This window comes from Taudactylus pleione, unplaced genomic scaffold, assembly GCF_031769625.1.
Source record: "Taudactylus pleione unplaced genomic scaffold, aTauple2 ptg000162l, whole genome shotgun sequence".
Lineage (NCBI taxonomy): Eukaryota > Metazoa > Chordata > Amphibia > Anura > Myobatrachidae > Taudactylus > Taudactylus pleione.
Window position 1 is genome coordinate 11,287,122 of NW_028284564.1, and position 17,879 is coordinate 11,305,000.

At 40.9% G+C, this 17,879-nt stretch overlaps 1 protein-coding gene across 1 annotated transcript in view; it reads left to right on the forward strand.

Annotated features, from left to right (window-relative positions):
* Positions 1–17,879, forward strand: part of ADAMTS19 (ADAM metallopeptidase with thrombospondin type 1 motif 19) — a 266,057-nt gene that overhangs the window by 23,489 nt on the left and 224,689 nt on the right. The window contains exon 3 of the mRNA XM_088475170.1: positions 13,481–13,643. Within this exon, the coding sequence (XP_088331296.1) occupies positions 13,481–13,643 (163 nt within the window). The remainder of the gene's footprint in view (positions 1–13,480; positions 13,644–17,879) is intronic.

Sequence of the window (17,879 nt, forward strand, 5' to 3'; positions counted from 1 at the left end):
CCCTATTCCACTTGTCCACATATCTGTGGTTAAGTGGACAGTGGGTACAACAGCACTTTGGAGGACACTAATTAAGTTTTTTGTAACGTCCCTGTACAGACTGGGAATTGCTTTTTTAGTGGTGGAACCTAGATGGGATTTGGAAGCACTGACAGAGGACCTCAGTTAACTGTCTAATACCCACTGTACTAATGGCAAAAATCAGACGCACATCTAATACCAGCATAGATGTTATGGGGTCAGTGATCCACTGTGCAACTGGGTGACTGCTGTCATACATGCTCTCCCTTGCAACAGATTGTTTAGCATGCAATTGTTGTTTAGAACTATTACAAGTAGTAGTTCTGGTCCCCTTCTTGGTGATCCACTCGCAGCAGCAGCAGACGTAGCGCTCAATGATTCTTCTGAGCAATCCAGGATAGGGGAGGACTGAGTTAACCTTATCAAATGGATGCTGGACTACTTCTTATCATGATTGAGGATATTGTTGATGAAGGTGTTGGTGGTGACGATGCCAGGTGCTTGGATCCAGCAGAGAGAAAGGAGCTAGCTGATTTTGGACTGCTTGTTGTTAATGTTTTAGCCAAAGTTTCTGAATTTTGCAAACACTTTTGATATATGCGCTGTAGATGATGTAACAGGGAAGAGGTTCCTAGATCTTTAGGGTCCCTACCTCTACTTACTCTGGCATGACAATGGGTACAGATGGCTTGACAATTGTTGTCCAGATTTGGGTAGACATTATTCCACACATAAGAAGTGGATTTTTTTTTTGTTTTATGCCCAGGCATGACAATGGGCTTTTCCTTGTCATGGGCAACAACTGTTTCCTTGGAGCCTGTTTTCCACAAACAACATCCTCATCAAAAACATGCTCATCAACAACATCCTCATCATCAGCATCAACATCCTTATTAGCATCAGCTACACAAATATCCTCCTCATCCTGGTGCACTTCCACAGTAGCATCCTCAATTTCTCTGTCAGCATGTTGACTTGTGCAAAGGAAGCAAAAGTGGTGGAAAGAGGCTTCTCTTCGAGTACAGTATTGGAATATATATATATATATACGCACAGTTGGTTCCTGTGTCTTAACTATTTTAATTTTTTTTAAATGTCTACAGGGAGAAGGGCTTACATCATCATAAGAGGCAGAACCACCAGTCATAAATAAAGGCCAAGGCCTTAACCTTTCCTTGCCACTTCGTGTTGTGAAAGGCATGTTGTCAATTTTATGTCTTTCTGCAGATAACTTTCCCTTTGATGTTTTTTTCTTTACCACTGTAAAAGATTAGCTCTTTGATTTTAGATGCCCTGACTTAAGCCCTGTATGTCCTTGGGCATCGGCTTTAGTAGATGATGTAGACAGACTATTATTATTATAATTTATTTATATGGTGCCACAAGTGTTCCGCAGTGCCTTACAAACTACATAAACAAATAAGTTACCAGTGACTTACAATACAATACAATACAAAGCAGGACACGGACATGGATAATATTAGCTGTATTAGTGACCTTTACATCCATATATGCAGCAAAGTGTTAGTTGCCCTAGTGGGGAGTAAGAGATAAATGAAAATACATTAGGTAGAAGTACAAGAGGGTAGAGGGCCCTGCTCGAAAGAGCTTACATTCTAAAAGGGAGGGGCAGATAGATGGGGTAGGCGGGGAGGAGGGAAGATGTAGCAGCAAGTTAGGATGAGAACTTAGCGTTCCCGCTAGGCTGTTTTAGCAGAGCGTGGCGCCCTGCCCTCCTTCTGGAGGGCAAAAAGCACCCTGCCCTCCAGAAGGAGGGCAAAAAGCGCCCTGCCCTCACAGCTTTTGGGTGCCGTCTTCACCCGCGGGTCACAGTGTCCCGCAGGTGGGGAAATGTGCGGTGACCCGGTCACCGCCAGAGAATAGATGCCGGGCGCATTACAGACATTACATTGATTTTAAAACAGCAAACTAACTAAATGGGTTTATAAGTTGTGTTGTCAACTAAATTCATTATCAGTTGTTCTGTATGTTTCTGGCGAATATGTTAGTATTATTCCTTTCATGCAAGGGAACATAAGTGCATCAAATCAAGTATTCTACTGTTTTGTAACAGTTTAATGTATATATACAGATTGGGTCTGTGAACTATTCCTGCCATGCTCGATTCACATCAAGGTAAATTGTTCACAGTTGTCATTGAGATAATGTTTTATTCTTTAGTAATACTAAATGTACTTTAATGTGAATCAAGCAGAGCAGCAATAGTTCACAGACCCAATATGTATACAATATGTATACATATAGCTGTTACAAATCTTAGATAACAGAAAACATGATATGGCACACTCTTGCCAGATAGGATTAATGGTGTGAAATTTCAGATAAAAACAGAGATAGGGTGAGAGAGCTGTCAGATAGGAGGAAGTTGCAGTAGTCAAGGTGGGAGATGATGAGAGAGAATAACTGAGAGGTAGATTTGGGTGTCGTCAGTTACCAGTAATATTGCAAGCCTAATTATTCCAAGAAAAGATGTGTACAGTGAGAAAATCAGAGGGCCGAGAACAAAGTGTTGTTGGAGGCCCACAGACTGAGGGTGTGGAGGATGGGGATGGGGTAGAAAAACAAAACTACCAGTGCAAATAGGAAGAAGCAAACTAGGAAAGAATTGTGTTAGAAGGGCAGATGGAGTGAAGGCTTTTCAGAAGAAGAGGGTGATGAACAGTGTCGGAAGCAGCAGAGAGACGAGAAAGCTTTGTCTCCACCTCTACAGTGGTTGCCCGGACATGGTGGATGGTCAAAGCCCCGCCCCCTCACTGACATAATGGCCATGATTCGCAGTTGTATGGGTAGGGGGCAGGGCCCAATGAAGTGACATTTATATGGTAAAGGATTCCGGGATCCTACTACTATAAATGAACACTTATTCATTTGACACATAGAGGTGTTGTGAATTAAATGTTAACACACTATTGTGAGTTTTTTGTTTTAAAGATAAGTATACATTGTCATGAAGACTTAAAGAAAGGCTTCTATACACAGCTCTTGCATTTGTCTATTTAATTGGGTGATTGAGTGCCACCTGCCTTTTAGGCTGTAGCAGCAGTGGTAGTGGTGAGCTGATATTCCCTTACTTTTAATTAAGAGCAGAAAACAATTGTCACTAACATTTGTGAACAAATTGAAAAGAAAAATACAGGGAAATGTGCTACAGTCAAGCGCAAATGAAGAAAAGAAAATAAGAATGCATCTAGTGTATTATCTTTAAAGTACGTTTTAGTAATATATACACAAACACACAATCATGTAGGCATAAAATACAGAGTGATAAAAAAATATATCAAACAGGTGAAAAGTTTGGTACCCCTGCCAAAAGGTGGTGATGTGTCAGCGTTCTGCAAATGGTCTTTGGGTCTCAAAAACATGAAGACCAGTACTGAAACAATACAAACCTATGGTGGGCTAGGAGAAGTTTCTAACTCAAATCAGGGTAACTACTGTACGCCAATGCATTTCAACTTGCAGGAGGTCTTTGTCAAGATTAAGGCACTGGGCCAACATTGTCAGTATATAAAGACATGTCAAAAAGAAAGTAGCCAAGATCACAGGTGCAATTCATCAATTTATCAATAAACTCTCTCTTAAAACATATAGAAATTGCTAAAAACATATAGAATGATATACATATTTCATCAGAACATAAAAAGAGACAAAAGGAAAGTATTAGTTATGGCTCTGTCCACCCCTAATGTGAGTCTAAACTTTTTAATATTGAGTAATGGTTTACAATTGATGATGTAGGCATAATAGCTCAAAAGGGAACAGAATGGCAGCTAAAAATATATCCAGTCGTTTCTAGACTGTCTGCATGCAGGAGCTTTAGCTGGTTACAGGCTTCGTATGGCAACTAGAATGGCTTAATGATGCTGGCCAATCAGGAGGTTTCTTATATGGGAATGATGTTAACAGGTGCCGTCATAAGCTGTAGAGTAATAATAAATCTATGTGCACTGAAACAAATAGGAGCACAGGCAAAAAGTGCACGTGCATTGCACTAATTACATTTTGACTGTATTATTCTGGTACCCAACGACCAGGGGTACAAGGAAGGATTCAGTGCTCTCTAGATGGGCTTCCTCCAGAAGACTGAGCAGAATGCTTACTAGCACCTGGCTTGTAGGAAATGGAAGGGGTAAAACTAGATCACTTACATCCTAAACCGGTTTGTCCTAGAACAGATGTGGTTTAGGGGATTCATAAACTGTAATATAGTATGTTCTGTGGTTTACATTTGAAAACATTATACAAAACCAGCCCTCAGTGATTTCCACATATATACGTCAATACAGTGCGGATATTTGGTTTGGTACTCCTGCAAATCTCAAAATGACAAGTTTAAATCAGAGGGATATTTTATGGGTTTATTAATGTTGCAAATGTAATTAACATAAACATTTTATATTTTAGTACTTTACCTTATTCCCAGTATTATGCCCATGGATTCAAGGCATTTACTCAAAAATTTAACCAAAATAAAGCCCTATCTCTCCCTAAAAATACATTTCACCTGGGAAGATTAAAAAATGAAAATGTTATTCCTGGTAAAATGTGGACAGATGTGAGGCCTGCTAACATACAACTTTTGCACTCTGACAACAAAATGATTAAAAAGAGTAAATGTTTAAAATAGTTAAATAAACAACAAAATGCGTATCTAAATTATATACCTTTGCTCGTGCATATAATATGTGGTTCACATGCCATATACCTGGTCAATATTACATGGATGTGTCCAGACTAAAAGCAGCATAAAACTTTTCTTACTCCTTTCACTAACCCAGAGGTTCCCAAACACGGTCCTCAAGCTCCGGTTTTAGAAATATACAAGATTTAGCACAGCTGGTTAAATCAAATTAACTGAGATACTAATTAACAGAGCCATAACTAGACTTTTTGGTGCCCTGTGCCAGAACAAGCATTGCTGCCTTCCCCCCCCTATTTTTTAAATAGGGACATAAGACATACACTCGAAAAAGGGCCATGGCCTCATGGGGAATGGCCAGGGAGGAGACAGGGGATGCCAGAAGATGCTGGGGATTAAAGAAGAGAAAGCTACAACTGAGAATGATAACAGGAAAATTGACAGGCCCAAACAGTGCCCCCTGCCCTGCAGTGTCCTGTGCCATGGCAAAGGTTGCACCACCATAGTTATGGCCATGCTAATTAAGTCACCAGTGTCCAAGCATGGATTTCCTTAAAACCTGGACAGTTAGGGTGCATGAGGACCAAGTTTGGGAACTTCTGCACTAACCCATTATTCTAAATGGGGTTTCCAATATGTGAGTTACACACAAACCCCATTAAAATAATGCAATTATTTCCTAGGCCAACCCCAATGATAGACAGTCACAGCTGGTTTCATACATGTGAGACAATAATCAAGGGGTTCCACTACTAAAGTAGAAATGAATCCAGGATATATAGCCTGAGATAGCTTATTATAATTTATTATTATTATTATTATTTATTATTATTATTATTATTATTATTTATATATTGCACACATATTATTCAGTGCTTTAAATAAGATATATGTCATTCACATCAGTCCTGGCCCATTGAAACCTACAGTCTAAATTCCCTCACACAGGCATGTCTACACTCACACATACAAATCCTAGTGTACATTTTAGTCAGAAGCCAATTAACCTAAAAGTATGTTTTGGTGTGTGGGAGGAAACTTGATTACCTGGAGGAAACAGACACAAACACAGGAGAACATACAAACTGTACACAGATAGGGCCCTTTTCTGCTATCAAACTCATGGCCCACTGCTATCAGCGCAGCAATGCTAACAACTCTGCACTGTTCAACCTTTGTTGAAATTACCCAAACACTTGTAATCCATTGAAAATGGTCTATGTTTGTAATCCAAGGAAAATCTTCCTTTAATTCACTGTAAATGAGCTAAAGCCCTGCTATATAATGAAAGAAGAACCAATTGGCTGTGAGTGTCTTTAGTCACAAACCAAATCGCCAGCGTTTAATGATCTGGTTAAAAACCGATTACTAGCTTATATGGAGCTCCTTTCATGACAAAGGTAAATTTATTTCTATGACCCATTCAGTTCAGTTTGGTGTCAACATGTTGCCTACAACCACAGCCTAACTAATTAACCATATACTGTAAATGAATGAGTCATTTAAATAATTAGAAAAATACAGCACAACAAAGTTGAAGCAAAAGAGATCAAGATATCATGGAACATGTCCAGAAATCTTTGCCCCATTTATCCTTTTGCTATACCAATTTGCAATCATTCCGACCATTCTGAGACTTTAGAACACATGGGGGTAAATTTACTAAACGTTGAGTTTCGGTTTTTCTGCACCTCCCTCAAATCAATAACCTCCTATTTTGCAATGACTATCACTAGGCTGAACGAGCTGGGGCAGGTGATACTATAGCACACACACAGCATGCAGTCCCCCTGCCATAATGGCAAACTGACCAGTCTAGGGCTGGAATCCCTCAGGAAGTTGGGACCCTCCCAAAAAATGTAGTGGACATCGTTGTCAGACTTCTATTGATGCTCAAAAATGATGCTTAGTAAATGCTTGATTTTTAGACAGCAATACGACAGCGATGTTTGTAGTAGCAATAGACGGCAAAACCGTCTATTTATCCCATGCTGTATACAGATGTGTCCATATACATCTAGGCTCCTTGCGCGTAGTGATGAGACTCTGTAGCTTATTCGTCTTTTTCTGTGACTTTTTCCCTTAAAATGCATCTTATTCGCAAAGCGAGTAAGCCTCTGACACTGTAACGTAGCATTGTGCATGCAGATACAGCCACAGTTGTACACATGCCGCATATCATTTTAATCAGCAGGAGGTGATTGTGTGCTCTATACGCAGCTTTTTTTGAGAAATAAATGCATTTTAAGGGAAAAAGTTGCACAAAAAAGATGGTCATCGCTACCGAGTCACACAGCATTCACGCATTATGTATAATGTGACTTGTAGCGCAGCAGAGGATAGATGTGGACACTTCTGTATATACAGTATGTTCCCTCATTATTTGTCAAAATGTCACAATTTATTCCTACAGTAGATTCGCTCATATCTTCATGTTAGTCTATGGAATATGAGAAATATAATTATACATGTAAGTTAGTTGTTTCTTGGCTGTAAATATAATTCCATTATAATAATCACTGTTGTTTAGTGTGATATTAACTTCTGCAACACAAACTTTATTTCTCTAGATATGTTTCTCTAAACAGCGATATTTAAAAAATTATAAAATAAACAAAGATAAAGATAGATCAGAAACTCAAAAAACTTTGTGGACTTTCCAAATATTTTTAATTTTTTACTGACATCATAAATTGGCAGCTAATAAAATTAGCCTTATATATAAGAATGCCATATATATGTCTCTTCAAACATCAAAAGAAAATTATTTAATTAAATGTAGACTACGTCATTGCACAGTATTGGCTGTGACTACGAAATTCAGATGATTTCATCTTGTAAAAAATAAACTGAGCATTTGCCAGAAGAGGATTATATATATTGTTTTAACCATGCTCTACATAGTCATTGTCCACTGCATACCCTGAGCACAGGTGGCAAAAGGAAATATTAAAACTAGGAAAATCAATATATATGACGAAAATGTGTAAACATTTAAATGTTGACCACAGAGACAATTTGTTATGTTTCATTTTGAATCTTCTGAGTGCCACAGCTAATCCATAAATGTCACCATAATCTGGTCTGGTATGGTCGATGTTTCGGTCACAGATGTGACCATTTTCAAGACCCCTCAGCACCAGACACAACCGCCTTCATCACACCATGACATGTTTGTATCATGATGTGATGAAGGCGGTTGTATCTGGTGCTGAGGGGTCTTGACAATATATATAAAATTCCCAACAGCCGGCACTCTCCAGTATGTCCCAAAATGCCAAAATAGTCATATGTCACAGAACAGCAGCACTCACTGGAATTTTTATCAGCGCAAAGAAAGGACAACCACTCCATAGATTCCTGCAACGTTTCTGGGTGTATTCCCTTTCTTCAGGCAGTAAATACATGATACAAAAAAATACAAGTCTTACCTATTTGTAGACACCCTCATCAATGCTATGCGCTGGTCAGCTATCGGCGTCGACAACAGTGCATGCCAGACTTCTGGGCAAAAATTGGCGCTCTGGACGACTTAAGAAGAAATAGTCACAAGGGTCTGTGACTATTTTTGTGACTATCACAGCCAAAGGGTCCAGCAGCCACCTACTTTAATTAAGGTGTGTGAATGGGTTGGATATGAGATGCCGGCGCTTGGGATCCTGGTGGTCAGAATTCCAACGCCGGTTTCCCCACAGGGTAAGGATAGCAACACCTGTTGGTAAGTATCCTAACCCTACCCCTATACCTAACCCTTCCTCCCCACTGCCTAAACCTAACCCTCCCCCCCGCAGCCTAAACCTAACCCTCCACCCCGCAGCCTAAACCTAACTTCCCCCTAGTGCCTAACCCTCCCCCTAATGCCTAACCCTAACCCTCCCTCTAACCCCAACTACTTACCGTCGGGATGATGGCGGTCAGGATGCTGGCAACGGGATTCTGACTGGTGACGGGACTCTGGGCGCCGGAATCCCAATAGCCAGTATTTACACTACATTCCATGTGAACTTGTTACTGTATTTTTCATTTTGGGATTAATCAAAATATCGTCAGGTTCTGAATGCGGACGGTCAGAATGTCGATATGGACTTTAGGTTGACAACTAATATGTTAACATGGTTAAATGTTGACATTTTACATGTTGACACCAGAATGTCAACATGTAGTCTTTTGCTTATATTTAGGGTTATGCTAATATAAGCAAAAAACTGTATGTTGACATCCTGTGTCAACATGTCAAATGTCAACATTATGAACATGTTGTCATTTTAAATGTGCCAATATTTTTGAATGTCAACATTTTCATAGTTGCCATCAACATTCTGACATTCAGGACCTCATTCAGAGTCGGTCGAAGCGCCCGCACGGTCGTACGCCACCGATGTTCGCTATACTGCGCATGCGTAAAGTTTGCAATGCGCATGCACAAACTAGCCACTACGATCAGAAATTTCTCTCTCCTTGAACACAGCCAGGTCGGTAGTTTGAGTGACAGATTGAGGCGTTTGTGGGTGGTAACAGGGGAAGGTGCTTGAAAACGGGGGTGTGGAGATCCGAACGCAGGCATGCCTAATTATGCGAACGGCGTTTTATGGGAGTGCATACGGTTTATGGGAGTGCATAATTAACAAAGTAGCGTCATGGCACATGTGACATGAGAGGTTTTTACACTGACATGATCGTAGAGCTTAAGAGAGGGTATGGTCAACCTTAAGCTCTACGACCAGTTCCGATGGTTCCCGATGGTCTTGATTAATCCTTATATGCCCGGAGATGACGTGCAATGCGTACGAGAAGGGGGCGTATTTTTTTTAATTCCGGCCGCTTCCTCCCCTTGGTCGGCCAGCTACCGATCCGAACTTATGGACGCAACTTGCGAGGGAATCATTTGCATATCCGGCCCCTTTTCCCATACGACCGACTCTGAATGAGGTCCTCAGAACCTGGCAACATTCTGAAAGTCAAAGTTCTGAATGTCGGCTTTACATACTACACCCATATTTTATATATATATATATATACACAAAGGAGCCCATGATAAAGATGGTTGCCCACTGCAATGGCCGTCGGACCAGAGACTGCGGCTGCATTCTGTCACCAGGCTTTTCATGAGTATAGTGCCTGTTAATGTTGTGTGACATGCTTTGTCTATTGGACTTCAATATGGCTGTTTTTTGGATACCTGACTAAAATTCTTTTTGCAATAGAAGGTGGTGTGCTGGTCTCTATTTAGCCTCTATTTGAAGCTGGATATACAATTTGGTTACGTGATTGCAGCACCCAGAGGTTATTTGAATTGTTGAAGTGCGTGCAATTTTCCATTATATATTTATATATATATATTACACATACATACTAGTTGCGTAAATTCATCCCAGACGCCCGGAGGCAAGTTATAATTTGGTGCCCCCCCCCGTCACAGCCTCTGACACTGTAATGTAGCAATTTGCATGGAGACAGGCTATAGATAGATGAAGGCAGCAGCTGATGGTCTGACATGGAGCTCTCCACTAGTGTATGGTGGCTTCTCAGGTGCCCGGAAGAGGTGCCATGTATTGGGTGGCCATGACGGTACACTCTTTGTACAGCCCTAAGTGGGGTGGATATGTTGTGGACAATGGAGGAGGTGCCCCTACAGAGATGGAGCCCGGTGGGAGGTGCCTCCATTGTCTCCCATAGTCCTGCACGTATCCTTACACATCAAGCCTTCTTATTAAGCTAAACTTACTATAACCTCTTGATTACCCGTACACTAACTGACTGTCTTTTCATACCAGTTACAATAACATACACATCTATAGAAAATATAACTTTCTTATATTTATTTTTAGCAGGTAGAAAACTAATAATTATTATGTTTAAACCTTAACAGGGTCTGCAATTAATTTGTGCCTGCTAAGCAGACATTTGCTTCTTTGTGCATCTATGAGGTCTGTCTTGTTTGAACTGTAAACAAGTTTACATAATTACTATATTATGGCTACTGTACATCACATATCCTACTGCATGTGACATTCCCCACATGAGACAGATGTAATGGTTCCTACCCTGCGGTAACTTGTGAAGACGGAGAGAGACAAACGTTTGCAGGACAAACGTCCTGCATCTAATATTGTGGGGGACCAAAACATAGATTATTTACCTACTACAAGCCTTTAAACATTTACGTTTGAAAACCAAACTAGATAGCCAGGTCACAAAACATTAGTGTGGCTTCATCTATAAAGTCCATGTTATTAACAAGACCACTCTTGCATCTTGCTTCATCATTTACAATCATGATGAGAATAGCAGCCAGGACAAAGAATAGAAAGGGAAATGAGCAGCTTCAAGTTGACGCGTGGCTACCCCCAAAGTCCTAGACCAGCCTCCCCTCCCACAGCCAACTCCAACGCCAGGCAACGACCACCCCACCCCCCACGCTCATCGGGCTTGGCTTGCCAGACACTGAGACAGACTTACTATATTGTACTGCCTGTCTCACAGACTGTCTCGGGTCCCGGCCACTCTGCACGGCTCGCAGTGGTTAGTGCCAACCAAGTTGCAGTGTCGGAGGCTCCTCAGAAGGGGCAGGCACAGGGTCGCGGGCGGTCACATGATACTTGACGTCCGCTGCGAACAGAGAGACCACAGAGACAGAGGCCCTGATTCAGAGCCGGACGATCTGACAGAGCGCTCGCTCTGAATCAGGGCCGTTCATCTCTTTTTTTAGAGCGGCCTCCTGGCATAGCTGTGTGTGACCACCCACAGCTATAGCGAGCGGCCAAAAAATGGTCGCAATGGTCAAGACCATCGCGACCATCGGGCTTGCGATGAGACCCTTGTGGTAATGTCTCGTTGCCGCAAGCCCTGGAGTGCTTTCGGCTCTATCAGAGCCGAGAGCACTCCCACTGACATCACTTGTGAACCCTTCCGTCTGGGCAGCCACGCCCCGGCACGCCCACCAAAGGGGGCGTGCTGTCACTCACCATCGACAGCACACCCCTTTTGTAGCGAGACTCGGAGCGATGGCTTGGCCGTCGCTATCCAGGTCTCGCGCATGCGCACGAAGGAGCCGGCTCCCTCCTGCGCATGTGCACTGGGCCAACAACGACCCGCTTGCGAGCGTTCAGCGCTTGCGAGCGGGTCTGAATTAGGCCCAGAGTTCAGACGTGGTGGAGCCGGATGCTGTTCGGTGCTCAGCTCAGCGGCTCCTCTGGCTCTGTTTCTTTTTACTAGTTAGAACGAAGAAGCCGGTAGCTGGAAAGGCCGGGACCCGGGTGACAATGGAGCCAGGTGCCCCCTTCAGGGCTGGTGCCTGGCAGCAACTGACTCCATTGTCTCCAGGAGTTCCGCCACTGATACATACTGTGATATGTGGCGGTCTTACCTTAACAAGCCTGTGAGCAGGTGAGCCTCAAAACAGGTAAGATATTATGTGTTTTAACATTTATTTGATAGCAATTGGCATTTTTACAGGTTAACACTAGGGGTGGGCGAGTGGTTCCATTATCCTAGGCAGGACCCTGGGGGTGGCACCATCACTGCCCACGGCACCTGAATTTGGCTTGCAGGTAGCCTAGAATGGCACCTTCCAGCCTGTAGCACTGTTGCAGAATCGCCTGGACCATCCAGAGGATGCTCCAGGCATGCACCCTGCAGCCTGTAGAGCATGTCGACAATAATGAAATGGTGGCAACGTCGACAAGCAATTGTAATGCTAACTCTAACCATCACACTAACCCTAGCATTTGTATTATAAACATATTGACTATAGCCACATGTCATAAGTTGCCATTTTGTGTGTTGACATTTTGCAGATGTTGACATATTTGATGTTGACATTTTAACCATGTTGACATCATAACATTTGACATTCTGTAGTCAACCTTGTGAATGAGGACATACTGACTGCTTACCAGTATAGATTAGAATTAGCTGTGCATATAAATCCAGCAGAAGCCAGTAGGAGAGTTATCATTGGGCAACATGGATATATTAAATGGAGTTTACTTTGAAAATTTGTATTATGTGTCCAGAATGTGTTTTATTATGGTGCATAGAGTGGTAGTTGGTTAATTTAGCTTTTATTTTTTGCATGTCCTTTCTAATGGCTGACCAAGTGGCTGATAACACTACCTCTGGAGGGTGGTCACACCACTTAAGCTTGAGCCCCTACTGCTGTATTCCCTGGTGGGCCCTTCATGCCCCAGGCCGGCACTGATCATATTCCATTATCCTCTTTGACTAAATTTATTGTTGGAGTTTCACAGCGAAGAGTTTGCCACAGACACTCAAGATACCATTAGATTATCTTTGTGTAATAAATGGAACGGTTGCTAATAACAGAGTTGTCAGCGATTAGAAATGAGCATAGTTTACACTTTTGTTTTATTTTTATTTTTTTCCTTTGAACGACAAAGATGCTCCAGGTCTGAGATATTTCAGTGAGTGTAGACCATTGGTTCCCAAACTCAGTGCCACTGGGCACTTGAAGGGATGCCACGGTTTGGTGGTCCAGGACCAAATTATTTAGGGTCAATGTGATAGACAAAACCAGTACTAGTGGCTGCTAATCCATATGTGGACAAGCAGAAGCCAAACCCTGCCCACCACATAACTGACCCTATGTATGATAGGTAAGCACAATTTACTTACTTGTAATATTTTTTTCTGAATTTATCAATAAGAAACTTGTGACCTATAGGTGCTGTGACAAACATGCTGACACTATAGGAAAGTTTGGAAACCACTGCTGTAGACTTATGAATACATTTTATTAACTTTTCTTCCTTAGTTTTATGTGTGATTTTTATTTACTAGATGGGCTTTATACAAATAAATGAAGATTTCATATACGTTGAACCTATAAATCGGACCATTACAGAAGGCGGCCATGCACATCGAGTTTACAGGAGGAAAAGAACTGCAGAAGAAAAAGCAACAGAAAATAAAACTGCTCATTACTCATATTGTGGAGTAACTGGTATGTTCTTTCATGTATTTATGTTTTGTGTTCATTGTTTTGAGACTTTTTTATTATGTTACCACTTAGATATCCAACATAGATGTATGTTGGATTCTCACATATCATGCCAACCACACAACCTGTAGGGGTATATTTACTAAAGTGAGAGTTTCTAGAAGTGGAGATGTTGCCCATAGCAACCTATCAGATTCTACTTAACATTTATCTAGCACACAGGTTCTCAAACTCTGTCCTCAGAACCCCAAACAGTGCATGTTTACCAGGTCTCCTCACAGAATCACAAGTGAAATAATTAGCTCCACCTGTGGATCTTTTAAAATGTGTCAGTGAGTAATGTGCACCTGCTGGGTGACCTGGGAAAAGTGAACTGTGTGGGATCCTGAGGACCGAGTTTGAGAACCACTGATCTAGCACATTCTAGAAGATGAAGAAAAGTATAAACCCAGCGCCAGTAAGGCAGAGGGATCAGACAATAATTCAGCAGTCAAATAAGATTATGTCAACCTTATTAAACAAAAATATACAAAAAAGAGACTGCGCTCTAATGTCTATGCTGGGACACCAGTAATCAACACATCAAATATGAAACTGAAAAATGTAATGCATAAGACTAATTAGCCACACTCACAAGGAATAGTGGAATTGATAGTAAACATATAAATACATACAATAGCGTTGATCAGACTCTCCTAAAACTGTAGACAATATAAACACTAAAAAGAACAATACACACAGATAGTAAAAATGATTAATCAGTCTTGGATTGATGTGTATCTAGTTAATGGATACACTAGAAAGTAGCAGTGGGAATATCCCTGCTGATCCTTTCAAACGAATATATATAACAACATTCCTTCATGTGAAGGATAAGTGCAGAAGTGGTTACATAGACCTAACATTCACAGTGGTTATTAAATATATGGTCTATAATGGTTGCCGGGAGAAAGGAGGGAAACGGTCCCTCAGTTGTTAAACTGTGTAGTAAGTATCTCATATTTGTTCAGTACAAACGGGTGATGGAAAAAGGGATTTAAGAAGTTAAATAAGATGTTAAATTAGAGGTGGTTTATAGATTTCACCCAATACTGGGTAACATATACCCGGCTCTCTGTATACTCAAAAGGAGTCCCGTATACAAATCAGTGCAAGGGGTATGTCAGAAAAATATAACTGACATACTTCATATAGTCTTATGCATTAAATTTTTCTGTTTCATATTTGATGTGTTGATTCCTGGTGTCCCAGCATACACATTAGAGCGCAGTCTATTTTTTGTACATTCTGGAAGATAATAGCTAGAATCTGATTGGTTGCTATGGACAATATCTCCACTTCTAAAAACTCTCACTTTAGTAAATATACCCTTTAATCTCATTACATGGTTCTATCTAGTCATTCAACATAGCTCAAGTAAAATGTGTGCAAACTACTCACTAATGTTACCAACAGGATGTCTTCATGCACTTGGATATTTATAATGGGGGTGGGGACACTTGAGGAAATCATGTCTGTCTTTTGACTTTTTGAACCTTATGCAGAGTTAGAAGTAGCTCTATACACCATACGGCGAGACTGAGACGCTCTGAGAGGTGTAGCATGCTCTTTCTTTAAATTTCGCATCTTATTCACATCATAGATGCATTAAAACGACACTCACAGTCTACTAGAGATGCTGGGCTGCGACTTTAACCGCACAGGTATTAGTTTTAAACACGGACAATGTTGCAGATGAAGCACAATGGGACGGAATATTTCCCAACTCCCAGAATGCAATGCATTACAGAGATTAGTCCCCGCTGTAGCCTACGGGCTACACATCACATACTGTAACTAGCTGGAAGAGGGTTCCATAAGAACCCTCCCCTGGCAATGGCCGTTGACCATGCATGCGCTGGAGTCCCGGATCAGAAGTGTAGAGACCACTGACGCAGTCACTTCATCCCCAGCACATCACAGGGACGGGCTCCTTCTGGTGTCCCTGTCCCTGCAGGTGCTCAGTAATACAAGCGGTCATGGGCAGCACAGGTGGTGTAATGGTTAGCATTACTGCCTCACAGCACTGAGGTTGTGGGTTCGATACCCACTACGGCCCTAACTGTGTGGAGTTTGTATATTCTCCCTGTGCTTGCGTGGGTTTCCTCCGGGTGCTCCGGTTTCCTCCCACACTCCAAAAATATACTGGTAGGTTAATTGGCTCCTAATGAAAAACTTAACCCTAGTGTGTATGTGCATGTGATAGGGAATATAGAGTGTAAGCTCCACTGGGGCAGGGACTCATGTGAATGGCCAAAATATTCTCTGTAAAGCGCTGCGGAATATGTGTGCGCTATATAAATAACTGGTAATAATAATAATAAATGGGCACTAATATTGTGCCCAAATCACATTGCAATCATTAATAAATTGGCTGCTTTAGCTATCACCACTTTATCTCTATCTGCAAGGATTAGTGCATGTACCCCCAGACACAGATGTACAATTGTTGCACATCAAATTGCTCAGCATAATGCAGTAGAGTAGTTTTGTCGCTTCCAATAGTTTTATTTATGTGGGAATAAGATGCATATTTTGATCAAGAAAGACGCTTGGCACGCCTGAGTTGCCTGCTACTGAGAGGGGCTATTTGGCGTGACAAGCCACAATGTATGAGGCATATTTTCCCTTATGTGCAGCTAAGTGCAGGACACATTTAACGCCCTTACCTAACTTTGTTTATGCCACACGTCCTGCTGCACCCCAGTACTGCTTCCATAAGTATAGATGCGTACAACTCTGGATTGCACATACTTGCATGTAAATAGATATACACTGTGCTTAGTCCTAAAGCTTAGGATTAATGCTTGAGGTTTACAAAGAAACTAAATAAATGAATAGTACAAGAGTTTCTTTACTGTATAAAAAATACATATATCTGTTGTAACAAGTATTTTAAAATTACAAACACAGAAAAAAAACATTCTAATAAAAATTACATCTAAATAAGATACAATATTGCACTTTAAATGTTAAAACAGTAATTGTGAACAATGTATCTTTGTCTGGCATAGATCCCAGAGTGGCAGAGATGTACTCAATTGCTGTTTAGTACATATCGTAAATGTTCAAATAGGTCTTTATTATATGTAGAAAAAATATGTAGAAAAAAAATATACAGTATATATAGCAGTCGTTGGTATAGATATCTGTTAAACATGGTAAATCCTAGTGTCGGTGCTGGCGTCCCAGCACAGATAGTAATTGCTTTGTATAAGCCGCACCTTATAGATCACGGATCCTCAGGAGGGCTCTCAAATACTGTGATTCCCATGTGAATTCCACAGTGGGAATGCCACGGAAGAGATGCCGGTGTAGATGGCTGGTGGCCGATGTATTGCTCGCTCTGTCTCCATATGCCGCTACCCGTAAGTGGTGAATCCTGGCCTCGTAAGTATAGGCTCTGTTAGCTGGGTTGTAGTGGTGAGGTTGCTCTGGGAGTTTCCCAGTGACAGGTAACCCGCTAGGACTGCAAAGAAGGCACAGCTGATAGTGACGTCAACGCGTTTTGTCTCTGAAAACACAGACTTTTTCAAGACTGACAACATGTTTGAAATCGCTGTATTTATCCCTGTTAATGGGCCGCCTTCTTCAATTGACATAATTAGAGATAATTTGGAAAGTTCTTTCTTCGCCATCTGCAACTAATTAGTTGCACTCCGATCTTATTATTAAAGGTAATCAATAGATGCATTCACAATGATCAAGTCCTTCATTTTAATTGGAGCATAATTTTAATAAGAATGTATTAATATATTAGTAACAATTTCCATGCATTCCATATGGCATGAATATATTTTAATAATTTAATCACACAGACAGACATATAATATAGTATATCTGAATAGTAAAATTCTAAAGATATAGACATATAGAAAAACATGCATGCACAAACACAAACATGTACGTGCATTCATGTATGAGTGCACACTACAGGTATGGATATATGTTAATGTAGATAATATGTACAAATAATATAGAAGATGAGGAACAATTAATAAATAATAATAAATTGGTGTTGGTTAAAAATGTATAGGAATGGTCTCAATAACCAATCTGCATACCAGACAGGTTTAGATATGCAAACGGTAATGCGACCCACCATACCTATCTCTAATGTGGAAGGAAAAATATGGAAAGAAGAATATATATAGTATAATATCCACATGTATATATATATATATATATATAGATATATAT